Source organism: Lycorma delicatula, chromosome 5 (assembly GCF_047948215.1).
Source record: "Lycorma delicatula isolate Av1 chromosome 5, ASM4794821v1, whole genome shotgun sequence".
NCBI lineage: Eukaryota > Metazoa > Arthropoda > Insecta > Hemiptera > Fulgoridae > Lycorma > Lycorma delicatula.
This window is the reverse complement of record NC_134459.1, coordinates 42,898,274-42,923,407: the sequence shown is the minus strand read 5'-3', so window position 1 is coordinate 42,923,407 and position 25,134 is coordinate 42,898,274. Positions and strand designations below refer to the sequence as shown.

The following is a 25,134-nucleotide window of genomic DNA, read 5'->3' as shown; positions in this document are numbered from 1 at the left end:
GAATTGTACCACAAAAATTGACAAAGAAATAAAAAAAAGTGTAGAATACTTGAGTTAATGCTAAATTGTGTACATGAAGTGATTAAGAATAAAGGACATATGAATTACTAGATATTGTCAAATTGTATACAGGTATGATTTTTTCCTAAATAAAGTTAATCTTTAATAATTAACATTTGATTAATTTGCATATGCTGTCATACAAGGTTAGAGATGATTATCTAAATTTATGAAAATATGCTTATTGGAGATTTATTTTTTTATTTTTATGGTGCTAGTGTACAGCTCCTTCAAGAGTCCAAGACAAATGATCTTCACAACAATTCTTAAAAAATTGTATGTTAGCATATTTCCATGTATTTTGAAAAATTTTCTTTAATAAAATTTTAAGGAAATAAATTGAGTATTTATAAAATTTCCTACTTCCTGAAAACTCGCACAGAAATTTCAAATGGTATAAAGAATTATTGAGCTACTAATTTAAATAGAAATCTATGAATCAGTTTCAGTGACTCTTCTAAGAAAAAAAAAAACAAATTGTGAAAAAAGCTTTAACTATTTTGAAATTTTTAATCTAAAAATATGATATTACATTATTCTATCCATAACATCCATTTCTAATTTTCATGTAATAACTATACTGTATCACAATATCTTTTAGGGATGAAATGAACAGCATTATGTAAAAAAAATTTCAGTTTTAAAATTTCACATCTAGTCTTATGAAATTTACCATACAATCTTCAAAGAATTCTACTTTCAGTTAACAGATCATGAATCTTCTTTCAACAGGATGGAGCAATATCTCATCTCGCACATCAAACAATCCACTAGCATGCGTTCATGAGGCTTATAATGAAGAACAGATTATCAGCAGAGGGCTCAATAGCTTCCATTCCACATTCCCAGATTGTCTAGTTTCAATTTTTCCTTTGGGGCTATTTGGAAGATATAGTTTGTGAATCAAATCTTCACATTAACAATGAATTTAAAGAGAACATTCAACAAGAAACGACAGCATTGATGACAATTCTGTCACTCGTACACAAAAGTGCATCGCTAATTTAACTTTTACTAATGTAAATACAGAATTAATTTTAAGTTACGTTTTCATTTTATTTCATTAATAAAATGTTAAATGTCACAACTGTGTTCAGTCTGATGTGGTTCAGTTTTACATTGCTCAACCAGTAAAATAAGAATAAAATCCAATACCATCCTATAAATTATTCAAAGTAGAGACTTATGATGAGATTGCATGAATAACTGGTAATTAAAAATCACAGATAGTTTCTTCTTATTAAAATTAAAACTATAATTAGAGGTATACATCGTATGAACCACCATAAAACTAAACTATCTCAAAAAACATTTGATCACTTGTGATGGTAGGTTATTTCTATGTCCACAATGTCATTTAATTATTAACTAAATCAAAAGACTAGCCAAATTTACATGCAAACTCTGTAAGAAATAAATAACGTATGAGAAATTAGCATATCAAATAATTTTACAACTGGTTTTGTTTCGGTTACAAATTGTGACAGGTTACAAGTGTTTCTTATTTATAGGTATTACTTTTTTTTAGTGCTCTTATTTATCAACTGATGTAAGTTAATATTTATTATAAAATAAACAATATTTATTTACCAAACAATATTTGGCAAATTTCAAAAACTGTTTTCATCGTAAAATTACAGAATTTAGCTGCTGTTTGAACAAGAAATATCCTGCTCTCAACAAAAAAATTGTTTCTGAATAAAACCTACTTTTTGTCTTTATTTAACCAAACATCTATTATGTCTCATTTATTATTATTATTATCAAAGACAAATAATTTTTGCAAGTCAAACAATCTTGATGAATACGTCTAATTAGGATCACTTTGAAAAAGAACAGATAAGAATTGGTTTAAGTAAGATTACAGTTAACGAGATTACTTCAAAACCTTTTTGTTTTAAATTGAAACTAAATTCATAATTATTGATTGTCTTCTGAAATAATATTGAATCAGAATTAAAACTACATTCACAGTTTTGAACTTTTTGAGCAATTTTAACAAATTTATATATTTTTTTTTTATTTTGGGTGAAAAACACTTGGTGTTATCATCGCCCAAAAAAATTTTTAAAGTAAAGTTATATTTATTTATAAAGTCATATTATTATATTTACCTCCTTTTTCTCGAGTATCAAGTAATAAACCATGCTGTAAATGTGACTTTAGTGCAGTTCTCAATAAATTATGCAATTCCTTGTATGAAATCTTCTCTGTTCTTGTTGGTACGATAAATGAAAATAATGCCAAAGGACCAAGTGGAGGCTCTGTTTCACTACCTAACAAAAAAATAAAGAAATAAGAAAAAATGGGGTGTTTTATATGTAAAAAAAAAAAAAAAAGTTAACAGCCTAAATATCCATCATAATAATAATAAACTTTATACCAGTAAAAAAAGAGTATACACATTTTCATATAGAGTAAATATTCAATGTATATTCCAATTTAACAACAAACAACATTTGAGATAAGAAGTTTGATTACACCAATATACATGATAAATGGGCACAGCTTACCAAAAATATAATTAATTACAAATATATGTGAATAAAAAGATTGTAAAATAATAAAACCACAATTCCCTTATATAGATCAATTTAATAAACTACAGGAGACCCTGGTTAATGCATAAGAATGCATGCCTTTATATGACATGCCTGTACTTAAATATACTTCTGAATATTATTGAATAATTTTTTTAGAAACTTAGTGGAAATAGAGCCTCAAAGCCATATACTCCTACTAAGGTTAGATATGCTACTTATAAGCTTGTTGTGGTGGAGTGTGACAAAAGCTTCAATATCATTATAATATTCAGAATAAATATAGTGTAAATAGAATAAAACAAAATTAAAATAAGAAAATAGTGATAATGGGAAAAATTGCCTGAAAAACACAAGAAACATCCCTTTTATTCTGCTGGGGCTGAAAATAAAAATTTATTTTATACTCACTGAAAAGCATAAAAAATATGATAAAAACATTAAGCGACTCATTTTCAAAATATTGTGTAACCTTTTCCTACCAAGAAAAATTTATTTAGCAGTGGTATTACCAATATTCCAAAGAAGATATTGCTTTATGATGCTACAAAACTTCATTTTTTTTTAGTAAAAAGGTGTTTATTAACAGTATTGGTTGTATAAAATTTAATGATTTACGACCCATTTTATATACTAAAAAGGTATATTTTACATTTAAAATCATTTAATTTTTACTGATTTACATTTTAACCAATTACTTCAAAAAGATGATAATATGCAGCATATTTTGAACCTGTAATCCAGAACGACTTAAACAATCTACATAAAATAAGTATAAAATGATTTATCTCAATTACACAAGTAACATTGATAGTTACATATGAGAAGTTATCTCTAAAGTAAAGGTCATTTCATTGTAGAAAAATTAATTCTGAAAACTATATAAAATTTTTTTGATTTCTCTTAAACTACATACCTTATCTACTTCTCTATATAATCGCCACATTAAGATATCGTAGCGATACACCAGCTTCAATATTCCTTCGTCGTATTCTTCTGCCGCCAGTACATCTAGCCACTGATTAACATTATTTTTAAGTTCATCGTCACCCGCTGATTGCTTACCACTCAAGAATTCTTTTAATTTCCTAAACAAATGGATATCAGAAGTGGCTAAGTCCACTTCTGAAATTTTCCATCCAGATGTTCTCAGTAAATCACGCCTCGAACCCACACGTGGACGTGCATTATCGTGAACAGCCGTCGGTCAGCCGCCCACGTCACCGATTTTGAATGGCGCGCCGTAACTTACGTAGTTTCGCAGTAGGCTTCTGCATTTATAATCGTTTCACGTGGCATGAAATCAATCAACAGGTTGCCAAACCGATCCCAAAAGACAGTGGTCATCAGTTTGCGTCCAAATGGCTGTGGCTTGACATTTATTGGTCTGGTTGGTGTTTGAGGATGATGCCATTCATTTGACTGCCATTTTCTCTCTTGCATGTAATACGAAATCCATGATTCATCGCTGCTAACAACTGAATAAAGAAACTCATCACCCTTTTCTGTTTAGCGCATCAAAAATTCCAAAGCAGAACCCATTTGCATTTTTTTGTGACGTTCCATTAAGACGTGCGGCACCCAACGTGCACAAGCCTTTCCGAAGCCTGTATGGTCATGAACAATGCGACCGATGGCAGCTTTTGAAGCATCAAGAAAAAGAAGGGCCACGTCGGAAATCGTTGAGCGACGATATTTTCTGATTTCATCATCGACGCGTTTCAACAAATCTTCGGTGATTATCGAGGGCCTCCCCGAACGTTCATCACTGTGCCCACTTATTCTGTTATTTCTAAACCTCACACCATTTTCGGACGTTTATTTCATTCATTGCATTATCACCGTACATTGCCTATAAATTTCAGCCGGCTAAACGATTTAAAAAAAGGTATGATTCCACGTATTTCACAGTCGGCGGCAAAATTGATTTTCCTATTCATTTTATAACGTAATAACTCACACAAAATCAACCAGTGACCCTTAGAGAGACAAAATAAAGAAACAAAATATAGACAACCAGAACTAACCTCTCTAGCTAAAAATGCCATGAAGCCAAAAGAGTGCTTCAAGCTTTTTTCAGATGATAAAATAATGGATATAATTGTTCTCCACACAAACGAAGAAATTAGTTTACAAAGAAATAACTATGCCAACCAAAATAATTCCACTTTGAAGGATATGACCCGGAAGGAATATATGCACTAATCAGACTTCTCATTTTATCTGCGGCTTTGTATGACTACCACCTGACAACAGATATATTGATTCTTATGGTTTGGGACGCTATAAATTAACAATGTCCAAAATGAGGTTCAACTTTTTGATAAACTGTGTTTGATTCGATGACAAGATATTGAGGTCAAAGAGAGAAACACAAAACTCGCGCCTATTTCACATATATGGATTATTTTTACAAATAATTGTCACAAGTCATACAACAGGGCCATACCTAACAATAGATGAACAGTTGGTGGGATTCCGAGGGTGTTGTTCCTTTCAAATGTATATTTGAAAGGAACAACCTAACTGTCAAAACAACCTGTCAAAACCTAACAGATGGCATTAAACTCATTATCATGTGTGACAATTCAATGAAGTACATCATTGATGCAATATCACATCTTGACAAAGGTACAGTACCTTCTAGAATTCCAGTGGCAGATTTCTTTGTCGAAAAGTTGACAGAATCTGTAAAGGGGAGTTTCTGTAAAGGGAGGGGGTTTCTGAATCTGTAAAGGGGAGTTTAAAGGGGAGTATCACAACATAATTCTTGACAATTGGTTCACAAGTATGCTGCTTGCCCACAAACTTTTGCAGAAACATCAACTCCCAATAACTGACACCATAAAAAAGAACAAAAAGGAGCTGCCCAATGAACTTATCAAGCCATCATATGGTCATAGAAAAGTCAGAAGTACAATGTTTCTTTTTGACAAAAACCTCACAGTGCTCTCTTATAAACCAAGATGGAAAGCTTGTGACATGTATTTCAATGGCTCATGACGAAGGAATCATTGACAGCACCTCGAAAAAACCAGACGTAATAATCGGTTACAATAGTACTAAAAGATGTGTTGACTTGTTAAGACCAGATATCGCCAGAACATATGTTGTAACAGAAAAATGAGATGTGTTTTATATAATATGTTGAATATGGTGTGTGTTAACCCCTTTGTGATTTATTGCCATAACCAGTACAAGAACCAAAGAAAACCACTTAGCACATTAAAATTCATGCTGGAATTGCACAAACAACTAACTACTCCATGGCAGAAATATCGACTTAGTTGTCCAGGTCTCTCTAGAGAATTACGAACATCAATAAGAAAAATCTGCCATGAAAACACCACAAAATTGACGAGTGTTGAACAAAAAGGACTTATTGCTTAATTAGCTCTTATGAGAAGAGAATAATGATGCAGACATACTGTGTATTATGTAAAAAAAATCCTACTGTGGGAAGTACCAAAAGAAGTCATGCATAAACTCATATAAATAATATAAAATGTTTACTTAATATATTGTAAAAGTTTCATAAAACTGACATTTAATAATGTTTAACGAGAAGTAAAATGTTTTGTGTAAAAAGTGTGTTATGTAAAATGTGGTTCTGGTTTTTAATTTAGACACAAGATTGTTGCTTTTATGTTTTTCTTATCTTTTATTATTGAATAAATATTATACAATGTTATTAATTAATAAATAATATACATTACAGTAACATTAAAAAGTTATTCTCCTGAAAAACCCACTTCTTTAGCATGTTTTAAGATTTACGTGTAGTTAGTATTTAGGCATGCATTAATTCAGTTAGAGCAGTAGGGTTAAATCGAAAAAAAATTGATAAATCAAGCCCACATGTATTTGATATAAATAAGAAATTTTATTAAAGCTAAATACTATGAAGATAATTAAACATGGAGATAAGTTTTCAGGTTTTTTATTGTCAAAAACATCAAGCATGTTTTTCTAGAAATCATAGTAATAGGATTACTGTATTTTATTCGGAGGGGTGATAGAAGATATCTCATATAAATATTTTTAAATAAAACAATTTAAATAATTCTTATATCTTGTAATGTGTACGTCATATATTTTTTATTTTAATATTAATTATTCTTTATATTTAGAATTGTTACTTTTGAGTAATTAATAGTTATGCCATTATAGTTTTAAAGCTATTTATTAATTATTTTAATAAAAGTAGTAAAATTGAATTTTACACAAAAAAGATTATTAAAATGTCAAGTAATTTAAATATTATCTAAGTTTAATAATTAAAAATCTTATATATGTCATATGTACAATCGGAAAAAAAATTCCCATCATACAAATAAAAATGTCATATTAATAAGTAATAATTTACAATACACATTTATTCAACATACTAAAGTAAAATAAAAACTATATATATATATATATATATATATATTTGTTTATAAATATACATTATATCTACAATAATTTTGTTCTAAATAACAACGCAGGTTAACTGGTTTGTAATAAGTTAACTTTTTACGGAAAAGTTTTTATTAACAGATGTCAGAACTGGTTATAAAAACATGTCATGGTTGGTTTACTGTGTAATGTTATCTGGTATAATGTATAACTTAGTAGTAGTAAATAGTATGGATAATAGTTTAAAAGATTTAATCTTGGAATAACTGTTGTAATTAAAAGGTGCAAAACAATAAATAACAGGTATACTAATATATATAATATATATATATATAAATATATATATACAGCGGTGGTTAAAAGTATCTTACATCCCCTCTAACTTTTATTATAATTGAGATAACTGGATGCAGTTTGAGGTATTCTTCCTTGTAACAACAGACTATTTATAGGAGCTGAATGTATATTTCAATCTTCTCTTTAATTCTTGGGTGGTAGGGGCAGGGGCCAACTAAAAAATTTGAAACGGGACCAATGGTCATTTGATACATCATTTTAAAGAGATAAATGAGAAGAGAAAAATGATACAATTAAAACTAAATTCTGATCACACAATCCAAAATGGTGGCCAACAATATGTTTATTTCAGATGGCTAGAACTACAGTTGTATGATTGCCTTTAATTTTATTTATTTAAAGTATCCCAATTCGGAGAAACAATACTGAGATCTGAATTTAAGAGAGCATTAAAAGATTTGAATGGCAGAAGGCTCCTGGAATAGACAGAATACCTGTAGAATTACTGCGCAGTGCAGGTGAGGAAGCAATTGATAGATTATACAAACTGGTGTGTAATATTTATGAAAAAGGGGAAGTTCCGTCAGACTTCAAAAAAAGTGTTATAGTCATGATACCAAAGAAAGCAGAGGCAGATAAATGTGAAGAATACAGAACAATTAGTTTAACTAGTCATGCATAAAAAATCTTAACTAGAATTCTATACAGAAGAATTGAGAGGAGAGTGGAAGAAGTGTTAGGAGAAGACCAATTTGGTTTCAGGAAAAGTATAGGGACAAAGGAAGCAATTTTAGGCCTCAGATTAATAGTGGAAGGAAGATTAAAGAAAAACAAACCAACATACTTGGCATTTATAGATCTAGAAAAGGCATTTGATAACGTAGACTGGAATAAAATGTTCAACATTTTAAAAATATTAGGGTTCAAATACAGAGATAGAAGAACAATTGCTAACATTTACAGGAACCAAACAGAAACAGTAATAATTGAAGAACATAAGAAAGAAGCCGTAATAAGAAAGGGAGTCCGACAAGGATGTTCCCTATCCCTGTTGCTTTCTAATCTTTACATGGAACTAGCAGTTAATGATGTTAAAGAACAAGTTAGATTCGGAGTAACAGTACAAGGTGAAAAGATAAAGATGCTACGATTTGCTGATGATATAGTAATTCTAGCTGAGAGTAAAAAGGATTTAGAAGAAACAATGAATGGCATAGATTAAGTCCTACGCAAGAACTATTGCATGAAAATAAACAAGAACAAAATGAAATGTAGTAGAAATAACAAAGATGGACCACTGAATGTAAAAATAAGAGGAGAAAAGATTATGGAGGTAGAAGAATTTTGTTATTTGGGAAGTAAAATTACTAAAGATGGACGAAGCAGGAGCGATATAAAATGCCGAATAGCACAAGCTAAACGAGCCTTCAGTAAGAAATATAATTTGTTTACATCAAAAATTAATTTAAATGTCAGGAAAAGATTTTTGAAAGTGTATGTTTGGAGTGTCGCTTTATATGGAAGTGAAACTTGGACGATCGGAGTATCTGAGAAAAAAAGATTAGAAGCTTTTGAAATGTGGTGCTACAGGAGAATGTTAAAAATCAGATGGGTGGATAAAGTGACAAATGAACAGGTGTTACGGCAAATAGATGAAGAAAGAAGCATTTGGAAAAATATAGCTAAAAGAAGAGACAGACTTATGGGCCACATACTAAGGCATCCTGGAATAGTCGCTTTAATATTGGAAGGACAGGTAGAAGGAAAAAATTGTGTAGGCAGGCCACATTTGGAATATGTAAAACAAATTGTTAGGGATGTAGGATGTAGGGGGTATGCCGAAATGAAACGACTAGCACTAGATAGGGAATCTTGGAGAGTTGCATCAAACCAGTCAAATGACTGAAGACAAAAAAAATCCCAATTCTCTCTTTGTAAATCTTTTCTGATAAGAGAAGATAACTCAGTATGCCCCAATTTAGAGTATTCATCCTTCAGGGGGGTGGTGGGCAGAGGCAGCTCAAAAATTTTAAATAGGACATATGTTCATGTGATAATTGTTTTAAAGGTCTTTGCGAGACAAGCAAAGCCGTATCAAAAAAATTTAATTCTGACAATTTAAACCAAATTGGTGACTATAAGTTCTATTATGAGGCATTCTACATTTAACATTTATTTCAATTAAAAATTGAAAAAAATTATTAAACTTTTTCACTCAAACCCATAAGTAAAATGTTTAAAGAGATTTTTATTATTTCGCTTCTAAGATCTGTCACAGGTTATCATCGTTTATTAAGGAAAAGGGTTAAAACAATGAGAAAATTTCTGAATTATTCAAAAGAATGGTTACATAAGTTTGTTGATATTGAAATCTTTTTTCAAACTCAAGTTTGAATAAATTATTTCTTTTTTATTTTATGTAACTATACTTTTCAAAACACTAAAAAATAATTAAATCCAAATATAATGTAGTAATTTGTGATTAATGATTAGAAGGCAATATCCACTGGGGTAACCTGGTTTTTTCCTTTGAGATACCTAACTCCAGAAATGCTCCAGAAAAACTCCAAATATTTTATGCTAGCAATTTAAATTTTTGTGTTACACATGTGTAACATTCTGTTTATTTACACAATCATTATTCATTATTTTGTATATTTTTTCTTTTTTAATTGTAAGATATAATCTTTACCACTGGTAATTTTATTACCAATAAGTAAATAAAGCTTCTTTAGGTAGTTCCATATTTAGTTAGACCCACATCAGAAAGTTTACAAGGATAATACATAAAAAAAATATAAAAATAAAAATAAAATGTAAACGTATATCCAGTAGGCTATTTTTAAATTATGTAAACGTTAGTTACCAGAGGCTAAACAGGAAAAAGAAATTAGGCTATTTTAGAGTTTCTTCTCAAAAGGAAAATTTTGATAATAAATTAGAGGGATTCTTTCACTCAAATACATTTTTTTTCTACTATTTAATGATAATTTATATTCTCTTCACATTACTTTTATCTCTAATATAGAGTATTCATTTATTATTACAATAATTGAATGTTAATTTTTATTCTTATTAACTAAGGTAAATCCATTGTGCAGTTACTGCTGTGTACTGTTCATAGCAAGCATATGTCGTTTGATTGCTTGAAGAGGGACAGAATATTGCATCGTTAATCTAGCTTCTTATTTTTTTGCATGTTTTAAGAACAGATACTAGTGAATCTTATCAATTATTTATTTATAAATTCCGTTTTGAAATTGGTATTCTTTTTATAGTGAGCTTTTTAAAATTTTATTTTATTTTTGCTTTAGCAAAAATATTTTGTGTAATTCTGATGAATTACATTTTTGCTAAACTGAGATTGAGTTTTCTTTATTTTATAAATATATAAGTATATTCTTGGTTCGACAGGAATATTGAGAGATAGGAAACGTAAAAATTTCTTACGCATACTAATCTACAAAATAGGTCGATTATAAATAGTAAAATACAATTTCGATTTACTATACGCATTACAATAGCTAATAGAACTGAATACTAATGTTGCTATAAACATTATATTCATTCCTTCTGATTAAACCCAGTTTTATTTAAATAGAAAAAAATTGATAGATCAAGCCCACATGTATTTGATATAAATAAGAAATATTACTAAAGCTAAATATTATAAAGATAATTAAATATGGAGATCCAAGTTTTCAGGTTTTTATTGTCGAAAACTTCAAGCATGTTTTTCTTGAAATCATAGTAGTAGGATTACGACTGTATTTTATTGGGAGGGGAGACAGAAGATATCTCATATAAATATTTTTAAATAAAACAATTTAAATAATTTTTATATCTTGTAATGTGTACATGTAAATATTTTTTATTTTAATATTAACTATTCTTTATATTTAAAATAGTTATGCTAGAGTAATTAATAGTTATGTCATTAGAGTTTCATCAAGCTATTAATTATTTTAATAAATGCAGTAAAATTGAATTTTACATATAAAAAAGATTATTAAAATGTAAAGTAATATAAATTATATCTAAGTTATAAATAGCTAACATGGATGACTGTTGGGCTTCTTTTTCCATTATTGTCTCTACTTTTCGGCGGTGTTCATCATCTTCTCTAAATAGTACAAAGGATTGTGTTTGTGACTTAAAATTCGTATATGTCGGACATTTGCAAACTCGAGGGTGCCTTGTATGTGCTGTATACGAAGATAAACAACAATTATTAATTTTCTTCTAGACACAATTGTACCTAGGAAGGATACAATTGCGTCTAGAAGAAAATATTGAAAAAAAATTGCATCTTATTTTGAGTCTGGAATATAATATAGTGACAAAATTACTTTAATTTTAATAGCCATTAAGTGAAGAAAATTACAAAAAAAAAATTAGAACAGTTTGTGCCAACAAACAAAAAAAAGAGTATTTTAAAGGTGGGGAATAAATATTAGAAATTTTTTAGGTATATATACATAATTTTCTCTAAATCTAACACCCTCCCCCTTCAATAAAGGCTAAAGTAAGAAAAATAAAATTTTCAAATAACTTTTCTACATTTTAGATTCGGAATCTATAATTAAAAAAAAAAAACATGTAGACATTTGTTGATACCTCTATATATGAAGTATAAACTTTCAAACAATTTTTGAAAAATATTTAAACCCAAAAGAGATAGAGCATAAGAACAATAAACATATATTTACATTTTTAGAGATGGGAATTGATTTTTTGAAAAGAAATATTTTAGTATTATTTATATATGCATTGCAGGTAAAAAAATTTGCTTGAATAAAGTTTCCTCTAATATGCCTCTGAAGAAAATCAAAAGTGATGTTTTGATAAGCAACCTGCATCCTCACCCTCTAAAAGAATCTAAAAAAAAATTAATATGTTCAATGCCCCATATATGGAAATATTTGAGCTAATTGGCAGTGGGACACACAAATGTATGTAAGTACATTCATAAATATGGTTTTTTTTTTGGTCTACATGAAGTCATTGGACCCTAAAACGTAAATATTTGAAAAAAATGTTCATAACCCATTTTTAACATGATGTCCATACTTTCACCTTAAAAATTCATCTTTAATCTACCTATATTCGCCGGGAAATAAAAATCACTATTTTAATATAAAAACTATTTTTTTGACTGTTTAAAGCAACTAAATTGTTTTAGGAAAGGGCTTTATTTTTCAGAATTATCAAATAAAATTAGACATTACTTATTAATTCATTTGAAGAATTTTCCATTAAAAAAATTTTTATTTGAAAATCCACATTTTAACCATATAAAAAAAGAACTGTTTGTAATTTAAAAAAACAATGTGATAGCAGAAGACCATATTTTTATAAACTCTTTCAAATGAATTTAATTCTGCTTGTCATCTGAAACTTCTAAGCTGTAAGCAAATAGTTTCTTCCAATATAAGCGTTTTTTTATGATTTTCTTTAAAGAATTCAATAATTTCACAAATAAAACTTAATTTAGGTTATTTTCTTCATAAAAACTATTTATTATTTTAATATTTTTCTCAAAAATTAAGACTAAAACCAAGATTATAAATTTTGAATTTAGGCCGCCATTCAAGAACGATTAAAAACAAGGAAAATAAATTTTATATAGAAATTGTTTTATCTATTTTTATATAGAAATTCATACCAAGTGATCAGTTGAAAAGTTACCAAATTTATTATTCAACAGCTATCACTCCCATCGTATTTTTTTTTTTTTTGTAACCATGTATGCCATTCTCAGAGAGAACCTTTTTAAAATTATTTTTAAAGGGGTGGAACCCACCCATACCACTACACCTACACCAACTCAAAAATCTTAAATGGCAATGGTAATATTTAATTAAATTAACCCGAAAAAATCGGGTTGTAAATTTACAACCCGAAAAAATAATGATTTTTGGTCAAAAGAAAATAAAAATTTGCCCACCCCTTCGCACGGTAGGTACAGAAAATCATTTTTTTAAATTTCAGTCGAACAAAAATAACTATAAAATTACGTTATATTGCTTCTTAAACCATTTGAAATAATCATAATCTGTGAATTAAAATTGTGAAAATTATTTTTTAAATTACTGACACAAAATTTTGCCCTTAAATGTTTTCTAAATTTTTAAGGGTTGAAAACTTATTTTTATTAAATGAGACGATATAGCTAGTGACACCTCATTGGAACGCTGTTTGAATGACTAATAATATAGTACAAATAAATTAAAAATTGGTTCACTTGTATTGAAGTTATAATTAAAAATGTGGCTTTATTTGTAGTTATGTTGGCATACAGTGTTACTGACCCAAAGCATTAGGTCTGTAACGGTCTATTCTTCTTAAAAATATGGGTTTTAAGTTTCTCCAGCATTGAAAAAGCATACCAGTAAACATAGCATTATAACATCAGTTAAACATACAAAAAACCTATAATAAGGTACCTAGTTGTAAGGTACTTTATTACCTTTTCTACTTTAATTTCTGTTTAATTATTCTGGAATTTCTGTTTAATTTTATCTACATTAAAGTTAACTACAGAGTGACTGAAAAATAGACTCTCACAAGAACAACATATACACTGAGGCATACATGCTCGATCTTTAATAAATTACAAAAAAATTTTGTCTTTTAGTTCATTACTCCTATGATAATACCAGAAAATATTCTTCCTAAGTCAGAGTTGATCATCATTTCGTTTTTTTTTTTTTGTTGCCAATCATTTAATCACTCTTTGGTATGATATCATTTTTCTGATCTTAATTTGTGTACACGTTCTCTAGTTTTCAAATTTACTTTTTTTTTATATTCATCATCCTCTTTTAATTTTTTTGTTCTTTCTTTTATTTTACCATTTTCCTCCTCTTTATATTTATCATCTTCTCTTAATGTTTTTATTCTTTCTTTGTTTGCAACATTTTCTTCCTTTTTATTATTTCTTTGGTTTTAACATTTTCTGATCTAGTAATATGAGTAATAAAAGGAATTTTATTCTAGCCTAATATTTCATGTAAGATAGTTGAATTAATAATTGTATAAATATTTGATGTTAATAAAAACTAATATTTCAGCAATTGTGTAACTGTCACTTCATTAAAGAATTGAAGGAAGAATTTTATCACACTTTCAAATAAAATAAGTTTAAATGAAGTGCAGTGAAAAATGTGTATATATAATTTAATAGGCGTACAAGGTGTCATGTGGTGTCCACGTTATATTTTTTATGGAGATATATTTTTACTGGATACCTAAATATTTTATATTAATTTTTATATATATCTTCATAACTGAAATATTTTCGGAATTTTTGTTTTGAAGAAGAAATTTGCTAATGATGGCATAAATATATGAATATTAAAAAACAACAGTAAGGTATATTTTTTTAGAGTGAACTTGAGGGTTATTTTTAATATTTATCAAAAGCCCATTCTTTTAATTTATCATTTTTTTATTAAAAATTAAAAATCTAACGGATCAGTTCTACAACCCTGGAAGGAATGTGTGTTGTCATGTCTTCGTTTAGATAAGCGATTAAGGAACATACTATTTATTAGTCTTTCAATCTTCGTCAGGCTAAAAATATGCATCGCTACCTTTTACACAATACGAAATTATACTAAAATTATAATGAAAATAATCAAATATAAATTTAAAACCACCAAGAGAAGTTTTAATTGTAATTTGCAGATTTTGTTTATTTATTTTAGCGGGTAACAATTTAATTACAATTACATATTAGAGATCGACTTTTTTGCTTAAGAAAATTAACCGGAATTCGAAACCAGAATCTTCCGGATGAAATGCAAAGACCCTACCACTCCACCATGAAGATCGGATTTTCTTAGTCAGCATCTTACAAGTAATAATGCACACGATATTATTTAAAAAATAAAATAAAATAAACATGCATCAAGTGTGTAATTCTATAAGCTATGTGTTAATTTATATAACAAATAAGTTAAAACGTAACTAATGAAAAAAATAAAAATAAAACGTATAAAAGGCTACATAAATAAGTAATTTCAATAATTTATAGTTTATAAAATAATATTAAATTAAAAAATTTAAGTGAAGAGAACAGGTTAAATAAATAAATAAATGATTTTCTGCTGATGTAATCTAGCCTTGGAATGTCCATTCGTGTATTCACTGTGTTAATGTTCAGAACTGGTATGTTAAGGAAGCCGCACCCCCGTCGACTAGCAAGCGTATTTTCACCATGATTATATTTTATTCCGGGAAATAGAGGAATCTAATTTGTTATTCAGCAATATTCATCTTAAATTATAGATTCTTATAAAAACGGTAATTCTATATTATACTATAAATTTTTAAACTAGATAACCTATAAAAAACGAAATTTTTATAAATAAAATCGATTTAAAAAAACTAATCCTGAAAGTACTAGTTTCAGGATCGTACATTATGCAACGAACCTATAATGATAGACAATGCACGAATGCGAAGTAAGTTACGACCCAAGCCTCGGCGAGTGTCGTAAACTTCGCAAGACTGCATTAATGAATGGAACTCTGAATAAGGTCATTATACCGTATTTTTTCTACGGCTGAGAAAATATTGGGATTATTGACTTCAGTGATAGAATCAGTGATAGAATATATTGTTTACGGAATAATTTTTTTTTTTAATTATTCAAAAAAAAAATTTTAACAATACATCTCTGCGGCAATAGGTTATTAATCACGAGTTCTGTTTTTTCTTTAATATCAATCGGCGATAAAGAGATATTTCTTTCTCAGAATCCGACATAATTAATAAAAGGATAATAAACAGTGTAATATAGAAACTTAGTTGCCTATTGGTGAAGTTTCAAATTCGCTTGCTAACTACTAAATCGGGATTAAAATCAAAGTGAAAATATCTGATGTGGACACCACATGACTTCCTTGAACGCCTGTTAAATTACTTATACACATTTTTTGTTGCACTTCATTTAAACTTAATTCATTTGAAAGTGAGATACGATCCTCCAATTCTTTAATAATGTGGACAGTTACATAATCGCATTGTGGTGGCCACCACATTGCATCACATTTTTAATGTCTTTACAACATACTGTTCTCTCCTCTTCCTAAAAGGATTTCTCTCCTCTTCCTAAAACTTATTCATTTTTAATTTTATCCCCCCTCCCCGTAATAATTTCAACATACTCATTTAATACTACATATCAAGGGAAGTATTTTTTATACCTTTCTTACTGTCCACGTTTTGTTATTATGAGGTTCTGTAGTATACACAAATATTTTAAAGAGATTATTAGATCTAAATCACACACACACACACACACACACACACACACACACACACACACACACACACACACACACACACGCACGCACGCACGCACACACACACACACACACACACACACACACACACACACACACACACAGACAGACAGACAGACAGACAGACACACAGACAGAGAGAGGGGGGGGTGAGAGAGGTGTAATTGAAAAATCAGAAAACAATAATGATTTTTTTCTTTTCTTAAAAATTAAAATCGGTTGAGGTTTTTTTTAGAAATTGTGATCGTATATATATTTTAAAGACCAACACACAAATGTGCGAGTACTGTATGTGTAATTCTTGTTTCTATAAATCTTCCCAACGAGCTGTTGCGAAATGTTCTTCAAAAATAAAAATAAGTGGTTGCATATGATGCTTTTAGAGTATAATACAAAGTAGACCTAAACGAAGGAATTATATATGCCATTATACAAACAAGTCCTCTGTCCTATAATTTTTATTAAGGTTCAGTATGTGAATAAGTTTCATAGTCTATACATGATGAACCACCCATTAACCACACCTTAAAAGATCACCAGACCATAACTTAAAATAATGAAATATGTTAATCTAATTTGTCAACAACAAAGTAATTGATTGAGCCTGAGTAGTTTAATATATATCTGAATCGCAGTTAAAAAACTGCCGGAATGAATTGCATAATTTTCTCGACTACCCCGATCAAGTTATGCAATTCATTATTTTTAATTATCAAGTTTTTGAATTAACTGAATATATTTGAATTTTTTAAACAATAAAACCACAAAAAAAAACTGAATACCTTGACGGGGTAGCTGCCACATTAAAAAAAAAATCGAAAATTATTTTTCAGATTTCGTTTTTAATTCATTTAAAATTAAATTTTAGTAAATACATTTAAATCTATTTTAATTGCATTTAAATATTTTAATTTTTGAATCTAAGATGCTCATCAAAATAAAACAATAACCAAACCTTTTATTACTAATATATAAGCACCACAATTTTGATAAGTATGTATTCGAATTTTTTTTAAATTTGAGGGTTCATGCATTAAGGATCTTTTTTAATGAATAACAAAGATAGTTACAAAAATTATATATTTACTAAAATTGATTTTAAATAAATTAAAATCAAAATATTTTTAAAAATAATTTTCGATTTTTTTTTAAATCTGGAAGCTACCCCATCAGGTTAGGGATATTCAGTTATTTTAGTGGCTTTATTATTCAATAAAATACTTTTTGAACATTAAAAATTTGAAATTGCGAAAAAAAGTTTTTTTTTTTAATTTTGCGGGCGTCCATATTCAGGTAAAATTACTTTTGAAGAAAATAATTTCTGGAGATAATAAATTTTTTAAAAAATTAAAATTTTTCTCTACAGATAATTTAAAATTTATTTAATTTTTTTTCACAATTTTTTTTAGTCGTAAGGTACAAAACTTAAAAAACCATTTTTTTTAGATTTTCTTTTACCACTCAAACATACTTTTCTGTTATAGCAGCATATATCGCTGTAACCAAGTGTGTGTGTGTGTGTGTGTGTGTGTGTGTGTGTGTGTGTGTGTGTGTGTGTGTGTGTGTGTGTGTGTGTGTGTGTGTGTGTGTGTGTGTGTGTGTGTGTGTGTGTGTGTGTGTGTGTGTGTGTGTGTGTGTGTGTGTATGAGTGAGTGTGTGTGTTCGGTGTTGGCCTATAAATCACCAGAACTAGTGGACCGATTTTGACCAGACATGGGCAGATTACTTCTATAAATGAGGAATTGATGCCATTAAATGTTCAATTTAAAAGGTCAAGAGGCTGAGGCTGTAGAGTAAGATCACCCCGCAGTATCTCGAGATTTCGCCTAATTAAGGTCATATTTTTCTTAATCACATTTGTTAACGATTAAAAAATAACAATGTTTGCAAAATCGCGCTCCCACCCCAAAAAATGCTGTTGTAGTCTGCTACATTGTGTAGTCATGTCGTCACATGTGAGCGGTAGAATTAAATAAAAGAATAATGTTTAAAGTGTAAAAAAGTAACTCGGTTTGGCTGGGTTTCGAACTACATTAAGCCTCACGGCTACACCAGTCTGCCGATTGTATAAGCGAATTTGTTTTATGGAAGTTGTGAAATTACATTAGTTTAGTTAGTGCCGACCGTCGCGGCTAGTACCGCCACATCCGCGCGAATTAAATACGATATGTCCACGCTTTAGATAGAATCATTAAATTAAAAAAACGGAAAAAAAGATTATATTTAAAGAGAATGATAAATATTTTTAATTAAATTTTATATATATGTGTTTGTAAGCCTACAAACACATCTGGGAAACTCCTACAACTGTGTTGTCTTAACTATTTAAAAAAAATATAAAAAATAAATTTTAACTTTCTGAGGTTGGTACTAGATTAAAAATTCGTTTACTGTATTCGCTGTCGTCTAAAAATCGAAGTTCAAAAAAATAACTGAAAGTATTATATTTTTGCTTTTTGATGCAGTTTTATTTAAATTTTTTTTTTTAAATTTGTAATCCCGATTTCTTTTTTAATTTGTCGAAATTGATTTCGAGATGTTAAAATTAATTTATTACCCAAGAACTGATCATCTACGCATGTGTATAAAAGTATTGCCTTCCCTTATAAAGGAAAGTTGGTAATACTGGTCACCCTTGTAAATAATTACTAAAAGTATTAATTTATCTAATAACATTAAAGAAATTTGATACATTTATACAAAATTTTTTTGCTATCAGCTAACGTGTATCGAGTAAATATTAATAGATCAACATTATGTAATAAATGAAACTATGTACTATATCATTAAATTACTATTATTGGTAACTTATGTAAACATTTTAACGAAATTAGAACAAAAAATTTAAACATTAAAAATAAATCAAGGATACAATTTTCGTCGTTTTATAATAATGTAAACCTTTAATACTAATCGTATAAATGCAAAATAAGTTAATACCGTTCTACTATTAAAATTTACATAGATTTACATAAAAAATAATATTGTGATATCTACCTTATTATTATAAATATATATTTATAAAACAGAATTAATTTAATATATAATATTACATGTAATAAAGTCATGCAATTTGTGTCTATTACTAATAATATTATAGTCTTATGTAATATACCGTGGTTATTGGTAGCCGGCGCCCGCCAAAATCCTTGTATTTGGTAAGATAAACGATTTTTTTATATAAGTATCGTATATACATGGGATATTAAATTATTGTTCAATAACAATTAGTTTCGAACAGCTATAAAATATTAATAATGATAGCTATTTTTGTTCATTTCATTAACTGCTAATCAATAATTAATTTGTTTTTATTATATCGATAATAAAAAACATTAACAATTGATGTTTTTTATAAAAAAAAAAAATTGTTAACTCTCTTATCTTTAAAACTACTTATAAGGAGCAAGAAAACATTAAAAAAATAATTAATTCAACATTATTTCTACATGATTTTATGGTTACAAGCTTATAATATGGATATTTTATAATTATTTTGCGGTATTCGCAACTTTGATGTTGATATATATTCACACTACTTTCACAATAGGTAATAAATTTAAAAGGAAAATAGATACAGAGTAGCGTCTATTGCGGTGTAAATATATATAATTATATATATATATATATATATATATATATATACAGATAAACCTTCCCAAAATGGAATCTGACGGGACCGAGTAAGAATTCCATTTTGAAGAGGTTTCCGTCATACACAGTTTTGAAAAATTGAGCTAATTTATTGTGAGGTCGTGTGGTATGAATTATACAAATGTAAAATGAAGTTAGACAAGGATAAACTTTGGAATAATCCGGAAATTATAGTGCATATAGAGAACATTAACCACCAATTTTCAAAAATTGTAATTTTTCATTTAAAAGTTACATTTAATTAGAAGACCATACCCAATGCATTTCCGAAACTATTAATTTTGCTCCCTGTGTCTTCTCCTTTTTTTGAGTTTGAGTTAAGTTTGGAGCTAAGAATGTGACGGCGTATAATTAGATAAACAACAGTTACAGTACTGTATTATAATAATAATCTACTGGATTTATAATTTGCAAGTCGTGGGAATGTACAATCTTTTTATTTTGAATTCTCTTTCCGTCTTATGGGACAGGTTTAATACGTAAAATTAAAAGTAAAGTCTATGTTTCCTTTCCGTTTCCATATTGCGGAGTTTTCCGTCTTGAAGAGATTAATTTCTATAAAAATATATCGTGACTTAAGAAACCGTACGTTTTGAGGAGGTTTCCGTTTTTTGGAGGTTTTGTTGAGCTTTCACTGTATATAAAAATACTTTTCGTTACCGGCTGATTTTTTTTTTAAATTAGCTGATAATTTTTATTAAATTACTATTATTATTTATTATTAATAATTTTTATTATTACATTTAGTGGAAGAAATAAAAACAGGCAAAAAATTATCAGCTTGCATTACGATGCGCCAGCGTACTGCCGGGTTAATTTTCTATAATAACTCAATTGTTTGTCAACGGATTTTTACAAATGAGATGTCATTTCGTTCAAAATAAAATGCTTTATGAATTTTGTAATAAGTAAAAATTTGATCAAACAAATAATTACAAAGATATTAAAGAAAATAAAATTAAGATGGCCGTAATTTTCGAATTTTTGAAGGTAACATTTTTTATTTTGTAGAATAAGACACTAGTCTTAGATTTGCCAAATTTAATTAAAGTAGATTCACCCGTTCCTAAGAAATAATTTTTTTGTTGAAAATCACAAAATGGCATCCAAAAGGAAAACAAAACAAAGTAAGACTATGTCGATATGAACAATTTTGCTCATTTTGGAGTCCTGAATCAGTTTCTGAAGTTCCCCGACGTCCCGGAACACTGTATTTCAAAACACCTTTTATTTGGAACTTTTCATTAATAAGTACAAAACTCCATCTAACTTACTCAAATTTTACGTAATAAATGCTAAACAGTAGTAATAATTAGAGAAAAATATTTACTTTTAGATAGTAATATCAGTTTTACTTAATATTAATTTTTGTCCTGGTTTGTGAGCCTAATATTTGTAAAATGCGTCAGTGCGCACCAAACAGTGAAAGTAGCAATACGGTATAAATAAAAGTTTGTTAAAAATGAACAAAAACAGATTTTTATATTAAACTTAGAAACGTTATCCAGAAATATGTATTTCATTCAGCGTTAACCTTCGATTTCATTACTTTAAAAAAAATCATCAAAAATTGAAGTGTACTTTTAAAAAACGATTTTTTTTTTTTGTTTTTGATGAAAGAGATCATTCTCGCGTTAATTATGATCTTATGAAAACATTACTAGAAGGTTTTTACGTAAAACAACTTTTGTTTGAAACATTTTTCGATAAATTCAATATTTAACTATTTACAACCGAAAACCGGTACTACGACACGTTTACATCGATATAGATTGGGCCATTTTACTAGATCCATCCGTATGTCTAAAAATATTTTTGGTAAAGCTCTCGACTTTAATTATGTTAAGTGAGGCATGCTTAGGGAACCTTTTCAGCTGGTCTGATCGACAGGAAAATTTTGCCCCTACATTCATGTTTTGAATCTAATGCTCCTACTCTACATGGGTCAAACTAAGAACCTCTTTTGTTTTTAAAAATCAATTAAATTCAGTCGCTATACTACTTAATGTAACATAGAAAACCGGATTATGAACTTCAATTAATTTATCCCTGAATTAATTCTAAAAATTTAAGATTTTACAGAAAAGACTTTGAAATTAATAATCCGTAATTATTCTCGATACTTATAAATTAGAAAAAAAGTCGTTTTTAGATTCAAAGCTATTTAAAAAAGAATAAATATACTAAAATCATAAGGATCAGTAATACATAATCTAATAATGCTAAAGAATTAAGACCGTACTTTGTTGCTGTGGGTAAAACTCTTTAAGATTTTAGGGCGCCTGTTGTCGGTGAAAATGACGTCATGAATAATGATGGAGATGATGTCATGACTAGTACTGGGATGATTCATTCCAGTAATGCAGTAGGCCTATCAATTAAAAACCACCGTACGGTTCCATCACTTACCCTCTCTCTGTTTATCTGATATTGTTCAGTAAATTTAATACTGCTAACAATTAAAAACGGTGCATTACACAACTACATCACCGTAAAAAGTTTCGTTACATATCTAATTATTTATTTTACTGATAACAGTTAACGTTTACGTAATTAAAAAGAAAACTATTCGAAAATAAGAGAATGTTTTTTACATGAACATCACATCATTAAAGAAAAATATATTGCATGCAACAACGTAAATACTTATCACAGGTAAAAAACTACAACTTTAAAGGATATAAATAAACAGGACGAGAAAGACGTAATTTGTGATCGTATATTGTTCTCAAAAATAAATAAATACAATAAGTATAACTAATAAAAAGTTAAACATTTTTTTTTGCAAAAGATCAAATTTCTAATTTTGAAAATACATTTAACCGCCAAATTGCGTAACCTTTTGTAAAGAAATATTTAGATAACAAATAAAAACCGGTTATTAATTCTTTTCAAGGACAACTAGGAATGTACGTAAAATAAATCTATTCACATTTTTAAATATTCAAGCGAGAAAAGGGCCCAACTTAATTTTTAATTTAAATTTATTTTTATTTTTACCACAAATTCCTGTCACATAAATTCTTCTTAAAATCCGGTTTAATTCTTCTGCTTTAGTATCAGAGACAGGCTTAGTAAAATTATAATTAAAAATTAAAGATTCTTTTCAACGTTTTTACTAGTCTCGTTTTCTTATTTAAACTTTCAACTGATAGTAGACCACAATTTATGGTAGAATTCCGTGTTTCTATTTCACTTAACGTTATCTCTTAATAATTTTTGTTCATTTAAAAGACTGAAGAGCCTTGAACAATTTTATTCTGATTAAATTACACATTCAACTTCTTCAACGATAAAAAATTTATCTTTGTACTAATTATTGTACACTGATGAAAGTTTTGAACTCGTTTCACTTGCCCGGTGTTAACTACCACTCCTTAAAAAAGCCGTTCTGTTGTACACGACAAATTTTATATAAATTTGTCTTAAAGCGTATATTTCTTTTAAATACTATATTTTATTAAACTAACTAAAATGCTTATCGATCGATATAATACCACAAAAAGTAATAAATTTTATTATTATTTTATATTAAAAATTATAACTTTAGATCAACTTTAAGTAAAATTTACTTTTTAAAAATAACAAGTACATAAATAATAATGTAAATATGAAAAAAATGAGACAATACATTAAAATAAAAGTTGTATTGAAAACTAAAATACAATAAATAGATATTCAATCTAAAAATACTTCTACTATCTTACTTTTTCAAATGTCTACTTTCTTGAAAATCAGCAGCAAATTAAAAACAAATAATTACCAGCAACCTACTATTTTCTTTCATTTTTGCCGACTTCAAAAAAATAAATAAATAAATGAGATTTATATATATGTGCTGTGGAGACTGAGTTAGGAGCTCTTTAGAATGCCGGTAATATACTCACCGAGTTGGTCTAGTTGTGAACGCGTCTTCGTAAATCAGCTGATTTCGAAATTGAGAGTTCCAATGTTCAAATCATAGTAAAGACAATTACTTTTATACGAATTTGAATACTAGATCGTGGAAGCCGGTGTTCTTTGGTGGTTGAGTTTCAATTAACCACACATTTCAGCAGTGGTCGACCTGAGACTGTACAAAACTACATTTCATTCACATTCATACATATCATCCTTATTCATCCTCTGAAGTAATACCTTACGGTGGTTCCGGAGACTAAACAGAAAAAGAGAGAGAAATGTCACTTATGGGACCCTAGTTATTAGAAGATGCAATGCACTCCCTTCGCCGGAGGGAGTCCCTGTGCTAACGATGGGCCTGAATTGTAAGATAGAAGAAAGAAAGATGGGTAGAATATATTTCCGGTTTTTTACTTATGCAATAGATGTTTGTGTTCGCATGTAGGTACTCAGTTCATGTAGTATCTCAGTTTCAACTTTCATTAATTTGTACTTAATCATTTGAATTTGCAATATTTTTATTTAATATTTAGAAAAATTGGATATTTTTTGCACATATATTTATTTGCAAAATTTTAATTATTATTTTTAAATGTAAAGTAACAATCTAAAAATTTTAAGAATATTTTCCCCAAAATTCTAGGGCAGTTTTCTGCCATAAATATGCAAAAAATATATATGGAAGGGGAAAGGATAACGGATGACAATCGATAAATTATCCATTAAAAATTGTATTTCATTTCTGTAGTTTTCTTTATTTTCTGAGGTTTTGACAGATTTCTTCCTTATATAATGAGGGGTAACTCAAGGAAGCGTTCTCAGAACCATCTTGTATGTTCTGTTTACGGCTGACGTGCCGATTACGCCAGATACCACAGTTGTAACGTTTGCTGACGATACTGCAATTCTTGTTGTACACGAGTATCCGGCTACTGCATCTCATTTTATTCAAGATTCTCCACGATTCGAGGAGA

General features: G+C 28.5%; 1 protein-coding gene across 2 annotated transcripts in view; it reads right to left on the bottom strand.

Annotated features, from left to right (window-relative positions):
- LOC142324896 (uncharacterized) overlaps nt 1-25,134 on the bottom strand; it is a 248,632-nt gene that overhangs the window by 37,936 nt on the left and 185,562 nt on the right. For both annotated transcript variants that reach the window (XM_075366003.1, XM_075366004.1), the window contains one exon: nt 2,175-2,336. In XM_075366003.1, coding sequence (XP_075222118.1) covers nt 2,175-2,336 — 162 coding nt within the window. The remainder of the gene's footprint in view (nt 1-2,174; nt 2,337-25,134) is intronic.